This window comes from Gambusia affinis, linkage group LG06 (genome assembly GCF_019740435.1).
Source record: "Gambusia affinis linkage group LG06, SWU_Gaff_1.0, whole genome shotgun sequence".
Taxonomy (NCBI): domain Eukaryota; kingdom Metazoa; phylum Chordata; class Actinopteri; order Cyprinodontiformes; family Poeciliidae; genus Gambusia; species Gambusia affinis.
In genome coordinates, this window is record NC_057873.1 from 2754737 (window position 1) to 2764960 (window position 10224).

Genomic DNA, 10224 nt, shown 5'->3' on the forward strand with positions numbered 1-10224 from the left:
TTTTAAATAAACAGACTTTTCCTACACTGTCTGGATGCTAGAAGGATTTTTCAGCTGCAGATTCATCCTTTGCTACAGATGATAAAGCATTCATTATAGGAATGCTGTTTTTTCATTTTAGACAGTAAAATGTGCATTTTATTTCTAAAATAAAAAGGAATTAAGTTTTTGCCATTGTCATGCATTTCTAATATTGTATAAATTAAAAACTTAAGTAGTCAAATGCTGAATCTGCAGAATGTGCTTATTTTATCGGCCAGAAAACTGACATCGGTGCAGCTTGAGTAAAAGATTTTAATGATGCAGAATTAGACCTGCCACTGTGAAAAGAAAAATTCAGGATGATAAATTGTCCCAGAAGTTATTATGATAAATGACGATATTGTGAGTTTGAGTCCGTTTTCACTGTAATATAATGGTAACGGCATAATGATGCAGGATCAATAAACTTCTGAACATTTAACACCGGAACTGGAGGGCATTTTAAATATCCAAAATAAACAAACAAAACAACAGTTTATTTTGATCCTTTAGTTAATTGGTGACTGCGACAGGCCTTCGCATCGTTTTCCTTCTACTTTGTGTTGATTTATCACATACAAACCGGGTGAAACGCTGGAGTTTGGTGTTGTATTGTGCAAAAGTTTAAGGGTGTGAATACTTTTTTGTGAAGAATGTCGTCGTTGAGATCCAATTTTTAAGTAACTCTTTGTCTTCAGTACGGAGAGGAAGAATACGACAACATGGCGGACGATGATTATGACGACTACTCCAAGGAACTCAGCCACTACAAACGCTCTAAAGACAGAGGCAGAGGTCGGCAGTGTTCACTTTTCAACCTCATTACTTTGCTGCCTTGGATCTTCGACTGGAAGAATAAATTTTGATCTGATGTTTCTTGTCCAGGAATGAAAGGAGGCCGCGGCCGAGGCAGAGGGAAAGGAGGAAGAGGAATGATGCGAGGAGCGAAGGGCCGCAGCAGAGGGCGAGGAAGAGGCGACATGGGCAACGACGACGACAACAACGGCGACATGGACAACGGGGTACGTTCACTGATCCTTATCAGATCCCACGTTTCAAAGTCTGACGTGGCTAACGAGTTTCTGCTGCTTCTGTGACTCAGGATGGAGGCGACGGTCCAGGAGTCGGGAGGAGGCATCACCACGAAAAGCACCAGGACAAGAAAGGAAAAGCCATCTGCAAGTACTATATCGAGGGCAGATGCACCTGGGTACGAGTGTCCTCCGCTTTAAACTATTTATGTAAAACCTCTGGCAAAACCTTCTTAAGTCACTGGTTTAAAAACGTTCCAATACTTCAGATTAGATCTGCAGAATGGAACTTTAATAAATAATCTATTTTTTACGTACTTGTTAAAAATGTCACCATATCATGATAGTGTGAGACAGATAATCTGTGAGAAGATTATCCTCCTCCATCTCCTCCTTGAGCTAGCATCACCGTCTGAAGAAACGCACCAAAAACAACCAGTCAGTACCAGGAGGCGGGCCTTAGCGCTGTCAATCAATATACTGCTGCTAAATGTGCAAATAGTGGAGAAACAACTCACTGTTGCGGGAAAATCTGCTGTCATCAGTGGCCATGCTAACTTCCATTAGCATTCACAACAGGATCTCCTGATGGGGAGAGGCTGTAGAGGGCCTGATTGACAGCACTAAGTCCCGCCTCCTGGCTCTGATTGGTTGTTTCTAGTTACCACTGGGAGAAGGCAGAGGAGTTTGATTTCTTTTTCCACAGGCTCATCTGTCTCATACCAAACTGTCACGGCATGCTGACAGTTTCAACAGATGTGTAAAAGAATATATTTGACATTCCTTACATACGTGCCGCTTTAATAGTATTTGTGATGTAACATTGCTTACCATTTTCAACCACCAGGGGGACCACTGCAACTTCAGCCATGACATTGAACTGCCGAAGAAGAAGGAGTTGTGTAAATTCTACATCACTGGATTCTGCGCCCGCGCCGACCACTGTCCCTACATGCATGATATCCTTCGCTGGCAATGTTTGAATCTCTTTCTGCTGCTGCAGCCAATCGTGTTCACATGTTTGGTTAAGGCTCGACTCGCAGCGCTGCGCTTTATTTAAGGGCGTCACACCTGAGGGGCCTGTGGGTGGTTAAACATCCCACTTTTCCCACAGTTTACCTCAAATTCTGTGAGAAAGACAAAAGTGACACAAATCGCCACGTTTACCACATCTGGATCTACAGTGTCAGGAAAACGACGGTTTATGAAGTTTATGAAGTCCCTTCAAAACGTTTCTTTCCACACCGTTGTAAGACCAGCTTCTGAACAGTGAAAATCTGTTCCAGTCATTGAATACTGGAATATTACGCATGACGGCTTACAGAGACGTACGGCAGCGTTCAAAGTGCTGTTCAATGCCATGAATAAATGCAGTAATTTTCACTATTCAGACAGTAGTCATACAATAATGTAAAAATCTAAACTTTAAAGGGATTTTTGCAGTATTTTGTGGCATCCTAAGTCATAAGCCAGCGTTTTCTTACCTGATCTTATTACCAGATGTGTTGTAAAAGCAGAAAGTTGTGGCACTTTTGTCTTTCCAAAGCAACAGAGCCAAGTCAGCGTCCAGAGCAATCAGTGAGGAGCGCGTATTTACCGTTAAACTCTCACACAACTAATTATGCTTCTAATATTAATATAGTGTATCTATAGTGTTAATTATCTTTTTGATTATGAATAATTTAATGCAAAAGTGCTTAATAAGAAAGTAGAATAGGACAGAATTTGGACCAGTTGAAGCTAAAACTGCTGCTTAAGGAGTTCTGGGTAGAACAATTTTTTAAAAATCTTGAATACAAATGTATATTTTCTGTCTAGTTTTAGCTTGATTACTGCTCTGAATGTTTTCTTTTTGTCAGCAAATGTCTGTTTTTGTGTGTGCTTCCTCCAGTTAACGATTAATCAATGACTAAATTTGTTGACAATAATGTAAAAAAGGAATTAATTACAATTACTCCGACTAATCTACTCTGTGACCCGATTACAAGCTGTAATCCCGTCGCTCTCGTCCTCCATGCTTTAAAAATCCCGGAGTGGTTACGCTGCTCACTTTTTCTTCACGCAGTGGTTTCTCCTTGACTCCAAGTTCACGTGAGTTTCCATGTAAGCTGTTCCACACCACAGGAAACTGTGTGAACGGAGATGAGTGCATGTTCTCCCATGAAGACCTCAACAACGACACCCAGGAGCTGCTCAACAAGGTGGGAACATCCGTAAATACATAATCCCATGAAACAGCCTACATACCTGCAGGGTTTATTAAGATGTTTTAAGATTCATTTGTTTTTCTACAGCTGTCAATCCATTAACCAAACTAATCAGATTAATCGCTGTGCCTACTTTTATTAGTTTGATTTATTTCAGTTTTGTCACGTGATTGCAACCAGTCGACTGGCCCAGAAAAAGTCACTACAGAGAAAATAATCGACTAGTTGACTAATTGGTGCAACCCCTACTACACAGGGATACGAGTAGCATAAATGTGACCACATAAATGTGAACACATAAATGTGAACACATAAATGTGAACACATAAATGTGAACACATAAATGTGAACACATAAATGTGAAGACGCAGGCATCAGAGTAACGGAGCTGTGGATTTATTTTTGGTGTTTCTGTCCAGATGCTGGCAGAAGATGCTGAGGCTGGAGCCGAGGATGAAAAGGAGGTGGAGGAGCTGAAGAAACAGGGCATCAACCCTCTTCCCAAACCCCCTCCTGGAGTCGGGCTGCTCCCCACCCCTCCCCGCCCTGTTTCCATGGACGCCAACATGGGGGTCGGGGACTTTGGCGGACCTGTGGTGGAGACCTTTGGGGGTCCTCCTGGACCCAGCCAGGTTCCTCTTGCAGGCAAAGGTCCCCCGGTTCCACCGCCCGTCCCCGGACCCAACGTCCCTGTTGGTCCGGTCCACAGTCCTGATGGAAGCCCCTTCCCAGGAGGACCCCCCACCAATCCCGGCTGCCCCTCCCCACACATGGTGCCCCCGCCCGCTGGTGGGTCGGGGGCCTTGGCCGGGAAGAAGATCCCGTCGCTGTTTGAGATTAAAGTCCAGCCAACTGGACAGCTGGCTCAGAAACTGGCTGTCAGGTACGAGATCAGAGACTTGATTGTCACTGTGTGCCTGGAAACACTTTAAATGTATACAAGGAATTTAGTCTATGGATTTAACAAGCAAACTCTTGATGTATTTGTGTGTTAGACAGTTTTGAAAAAATTCTTTAGAAACTTGTTATATTTTGCTATTGGTAGCATTTTTCCTCATGGCTTTAAAATCGCTCAAAATGTTTTTATTAGTCGTGATGAAACAATCAGGACTTTACTAGATCATCACTATTTCAGTGAAGTTCTAATAAAATCATATTTACAGAACACATTTATAATTTTGATAACTTGTATTCAATTATTTATTATAGTTTTTGTAATTTATAAATTATATGTATATAATTTTGTACAAAAGGAAATCAGAGTTTAATGACAATTATTGTCTTTTAATGATAGAAAAAATAATAATAATAGAAAAAATTCTTATTTTTGTCATGAATCGTGCTCTGTACTTGTTGAATCACAATTTCCTGTTTGCATCAGAAGTCAGGCTCCCAGTACCGGCCCGGCTCAGACCGCACCCTCAGGACCGCAGGGCGCCCCGGGAGCCGCTCCGCCCCGCTTCCCCGGACCCGCCGGCATCATGACCCCCGAATCGCAGAACATGGGGCCCGGCGGAGCCCCCATGATGGGAGGGCCGGGGCCGCCGCCGGGAGGAGGAAACTTCTTCAACGAGTTCTACAATCAGCAGGACGGGATGAAGATGGAAGGAGTGCAGGAGGGTGAGGACGGGTTACAGATAAAACCGGGAAGTTCTGCTTAAAATGCGTTTATAAGCAACGACTTCCTCCTCTTTCCCTCTCAGGCGACAGGTTTCAGAGTTTTCCCGCCATGGACGACAGAGGAGCGCCCGGACCCAGAGACAGTTCTGCTAACGGGGCGCCAGCCGGACAGGGAGGGATCTCCGTGCCGGACTTCCTGCCTCCTGCCCAGCGGGTTCTGTTCATGAGGATCCAGCAGAAACAGCAGGAGGAGGAGGAGCGCGCTCGCAGGATGGCTGAGGGCGGAGCAGAAAAGACCAAAGATGTCGAAGGTATTTTAAAATCCATCCGCTCCCCTCTGGCTGGATTTCTGACAGGCAGCTTCAAGTTTGATGCAGTGTTTTTGAAGCAACATAGCTTGGAAAATTATGATGATTATTATTATTTATTCAAGGAAATTGTGATCATACGACAGTTTGTTCTGGGATAGATTGGTAATGCCTCCATCCTCCACCAGGGGGCGTATGCATTCTGCTCTCATGGCATTAAACTGCAGCATGACAGAAATACAGAACATTTTTCATGTTTTTCTGTCTCCCCTGTTTTCGAAGGTGGAACAATGACAGTTTTTCCAGCACAGAGGGAACCATAAATCTTAATTTCATTGTCTTTGGCGACACAAACGAAATCTAACTTTTATTTCCAGCTAGAAAAACGTGCATCTCTCGACTTCCTCCATTGTTTGTTTGTGTTGCTGCTGGTATTACAAGAGGCGCCTCTCCCACAAGAGGAAAACAACAATTTATCCGTTTATTAAGTAAAAGTCAAAAAGTCAAATTACAGTAAAAGTAACTCAGTGACTTCAATGGAAAAACACAAAATCTTACTAAGTGTGTTTGATCTAGTTTATAGAGCAAATATGTTATTAAACCTGAAAAAAGACCAAACTAACTTACAAGTGACTTTTCAACCAGATAATAGGAGCTTATTCTATTACATTATTTCCTTAAATGTTGATGAAAAGATTCTAGTTATGAGTGAAACAATCTGCCTGGAACTAGTATTTTTATCTTTACTATTAATTATTGTAGCTGTAAAGTTACTTGGAGGTTCGTTTCATGTTAATTAAAGTGTACTAAGAAAAAAATGCATGTTTAAATTTTGTTTTTACAGTGTTTGACAAGTAACTTTAAAGCTCCAGTATGTAATTTTTATGAATTTCTTTAACAAATTAAAACCGTCGCCATGTTGTGACAGTTTAAGAGACAAATAATCTGTGAAAAGATCGACTTCCTCCAGGAGCTGCTGTTGCCGTCTGAAAAAAAATGCACCAAAAACAACCAATCAGAGCCAGAAGGAGGGGCTTAATGCTGTCAATCAATCTTGTGAACGTGCTGCTCAGCGTGCTAATGATGAAGAAACAACTTATCATTACAGAAAAACAATTCTGTCACAGTCATCAGTGGCCATGCTAACTTGAATTAGCAGTGACGACAGGCTATGCTAACAGGGAGATGATTGACAGCGCTAAGCCCCGCCTCCTGGTTCTGATTGGTTGTTTCTAGTTGGCATTGGTAGAAGGCAGAAGAGCTCAATAATTTTCACAGATTGTGTTACACCGTATTGTTAGACAGTTTCAACAGAAATGTAATTTGTTTTCTATAAAAGTTTCATACTGCAGCTGTAATCTGATTACTGCACTGAAACAGAAAAAGTCAAAAACATGGCAGCACTGACCCAGGACTGTTTTTTTATTGGACATGTTTCCATGTTGATCCTGCAGCAGAAATCCCCTCAGATGTGAAATAAAGTTTTATTTGAATGAGTTTAATGTTTTTTCCTCTTCCAGGCGATTCGGGGAACTGGTACTCCAGTGAGGATGAGGACGGCGGCAGCAGCGTGACCTCCATCTTGAAGACGCTGCGCCAGCAGACTCAGCCGACCCAGAAACCCGACGGCCATCCTGGCGACTCCCGCCTCCAGAAGACGGCCGTGGCTCGCCCAGCGGACCCCCGTCTGGCCCGGGACCCCCGCCTGGCGCGCGCCACTGAGTCGTCCCACGCAGCGGATGGCGCCCAGCCGGCGGCGCCGCCGTCCCTGGGCCCGCCCACCGACCCGCGGCTAGCCAGGCTGGCGGCCGCCAAGGTGGAGCCGGCGCTGGTCTACAAGCCACCGCCGCTCACCGCCCCGGCAGCCGAGGAGGAGGAGACGGAGCGGGTCCTGCGGGAGAAACCTGTGCCGATCCCGTTGGACCCGCTGATGGGCATGGCGCTGAGGGACCCGCGCTCGCAGCTGCAGCAGTTCAGCCACATCAAGAAGGACATCGTTCTGCACATGCCCGCCTTCGCCAAGACCGTCACCTGGTCGCCCGAAGACCTGCTCCCCCTGCCGCCGCCCAAACAGGACCTGCTGCCGCTGCCGCCCGGCATCCCGCCCGCCCCCCCGGCGGACCCGCGCCTCACCAGAACCCAGCCGCCGGCCTCCACGCAGCCGCAGGACCCGCCCGCCTCTTCCTCCTCCTCCTCTTCCTCGTCCCTTCCAGACTTTGAGCTGCTGTCTCGCATCCTGAAGACGGTGAACTCCCAGACTTCCTCCCCGCCCCACGCGCCCACCCCCCCCTTGGCGCTGCTCGCTCAGCCGCCCCCCGCAGACAAACCCGTCGACCCCCGCGTACGCAAGCCTCCGTCCGACCCGCGCCTGCAGCCGCAGAAATCAGCGCTAAAGCAGCCGGAACCGGCTCCGTCCGCTCCGACTCCACCTCCAGCCGCTCCGTCCACTTCCTCCCCGCCGGGCATCGCGCCCTATGACCCCCGGCTGCTGTCTGCCGGGGGGTCCGGCCGCAGCGGGGCCGCCGGGGCCCCAGGAGGCGCCAGTGTGCTCAGCAGCATCAGCCTGTATGACCCGCGGACTAACAAACCGGCCAGCCCCGGTACCAGCAGCGGCTCCCCCAACTCGGCCAGCACCGAGCCCAAACCCAGCGACCCGACGGCGGGGAAACCCAAACCCAAAGAGCCGTTGTTTGTCCGGAAGTCCGCACTGGACCAGCCGGAACCAGAAAAGAGCTCAGAGCAAGGCACCGACCGTTACAACAGCTACAACCGGCCGCGACCCAAACCCGCTCCGTCGCCGAACTCCGCCTCCCAAGCGGGTCTGGCTGCCGTCACCGGGTCGCCGGCTCCCACAGGAGCGCCTGGCGACCCGGCGCCAGCGGGAGTCCACAACCTGCCGGTGCCGTCGCTGTTTGGCGTGGTGAAGCAGGCGTCCAAAGCGGGCGGCGCCGGCAGCCCGTTCGGAGGAAGCAGCCCGGCGCAGTCGGATCCGGCCGCCGCCGAGCAGGACAACGCTTCACTGAAAGACGTGTTCAAAGGCTTCGACCCCACGGCGTCGCCTTTCTGCCAGTAACCATGGAAACGGGGAGCCATTCAGGCGCCTCGCAGGTTTTACGGTTACTGGACAGTGAAGCATAGAGGTGGCTGTGGAAACCGTCTGAAAGACCCAAAGGTCCGGGTTCGGGCCGCTGCACTGAGAGAAAAAGAGTTTCTATTTTAAACGTATGGATGTGTAAAATCCTCCCGACCCGGATATCAACGTTTCTAACGAACATTTTAGCTTTTTCTGCTCCGATTCAGCTCCAACTTCTGGGAACAATCAGATCCTGTCAACGCGTTGAATATTTAAAATCTTTTTTTATGTTTTCTGGAGGAAGATATAAAAGTATCTAATTATAAATCTATAACCTGCCTGATTTATTTTTTAGTATTTATTTTTATACTTCTTGGCTCTGTCAGCTCTGGTCTGAGGTTTAGATTGATTTATTTTTACTGTGCAAAACTTTTGCTTCCAACTTGTTTTTATTTTAGTTCACACATTTTGTTGAAGCAAATTTCAGTCTGCTTGGTCAGTGCTCCACAGTTACATTACAATCCTCTTTTTTCCTTCTTTTACGCCAATTTATTACGTTTTAGTCACTTTCTTGTTCAGGAACAGAAATAAATCTTCATCTTCTCGATTGCAGAACTCATTTTCAGGGTTTGATTCACATTATGGATCTTTTGTGTGCAGATTCAGAGTGAAAACAGCTCCCAGAATTGCTAACGATGCGTTTTTCTGTACAGATGTTACTTATTTTAATTTATTTCTTTGTTTTGTTTTTTATACCTATTCTGGTTCTGAATCAACACGTAAATCAACTCACCTCAGCGGACGCAGGCAGTCGTTTTGTTAACCTGTTAGAATCTCGCCAGGAAACTCGATTTATTGTTTGGTTTTGGGTTTTTTTGTGCATTTTTATGTTTTTTTTTTTCTTCTCTTTGTAAATTTGAGCAGAATCTTTAACATCATTGGAGGGAGTTTTCTAACTGTACACATTTAGGTGAGGATGTAAGTATTTAAATAAAGTCCAGACATGATCAGAAGGTTAAAAAAAACTCTATTTTCTGTATTTTTATTACCTCAGCTGATTCATCTGACGTGTTTATGTAAGAATGCCTAAATCACAATAAAACTGTTTTCTCTGATGATGTCATTGGAAGAAACACAAACTCCTTATTCTCTCCTTTTTTTCTTCTTCCATGGTGCCCAAACTTTTTACCTCCTATAATTTTTAAAAGCTAAACTCATTCAGCTAAACTCAACTTTTATTACCTGCACAACAAAAACTAAACTTGAACTATTTTAATTGGACAAATAAAGTAACTTCAAATAAGTTTTTGCATTTAACAGTTAGCTTATTATTTTGGGCTGTTCTCAGCTATAATAACTGAATCTAGGTCAAATCTTTATTTTAAAATATTTCCTGAAGATTAAAACTGTTACTAAAACCAAGTTTTTTGGTGCAACATGCTGTAATTCAAGGGCTGCCCAAACTTTTCCAGGCATGACCTCCAAACAGCGTTGACATAAAATTAACTTTAAAATTTATGAAGTTTTCTTTACAATTCAATAATTAGATTCTTTTAGCATAAATTCTGCCTACGCAGCTTTTTGACTGGCAGCCAATCAGAAAGATGAGCATGGTGGATAATATTTAAATGTTATCTTAGATTTTATTATAAAGAGTTAAAAACAGATTATGTTTTATCATTTGCAAAATTTATTTAAAAATGTTTTTTTTTTTTTTTTTTTTTTTCCATTTTCCTGGACTCCCTCTGGGGCTCCCAGTTTGAAAAACACAGATTAAGAGTAAAAGTCGATGAGTGGACTGTGTGTTGTGTGACAGAGTGTTAAAAACATTCCAATAAAAAATACAATTATGAGAATAAAGACGTAATATTTTGACAATAAAAATTTAATGTGACGTAAATAGTCACATTAAAAGAATAAAGCAGAACGAGAATAAAGTAATTTTGCACAAATAAATATGAAAT

The 10224-nt window shown here is 44.7% G+C and overlaps 1 protein-coding gene across 4 annotated transcripts in view; it reads left to right on the forward strand.

Annotated features, from left to right (window-relative positions):
- The window catches only part of zc3h4 (zinc finger CCCH-type containing 4), a 16700-nt gene extending 7294 nt beyond the window's left edge, over positions 1–9406 (forward strand). For 3 of the 4 annotated variants that reach the window (XM_044120045.1, XM_044120049.1, XM_044120047.1), the window contains exons 6-14: positions 720–816; positions 907–1043; positions 1124–1231; positions 1900–2011; positions 3144–3253; positions 3679–4142; positions 4641–4879; positions 4963–5190; positions 6708–9406. In XM_044120045.1, the coding sequence (XP_043975980.1) occupies positions 720–816; positions 907–1043; positions 1124–1231; positions 1900–2011; positions 3144–3253; positions 3679–4142; positions 4641–4879; positions 4963–5190; positions 6708–8260 (3048 nt within the window). In that variant the 3' untranslated portion in view covers positions 8261–9406. The remainder of the gene's footprint in view (positions 1–719; positions 817–906; positions 1044–1123; positions 1232–1899; positions 2012–3143; positions 3254–3678; positions 4143–4640; positions 4880–4962; positions 5191–6707) is intronic. The other variant, XM_044120046.1, reaches the window with a different exon arrangement.
- Positions 9407–10224: the final 818 nt, after the last annotated feature.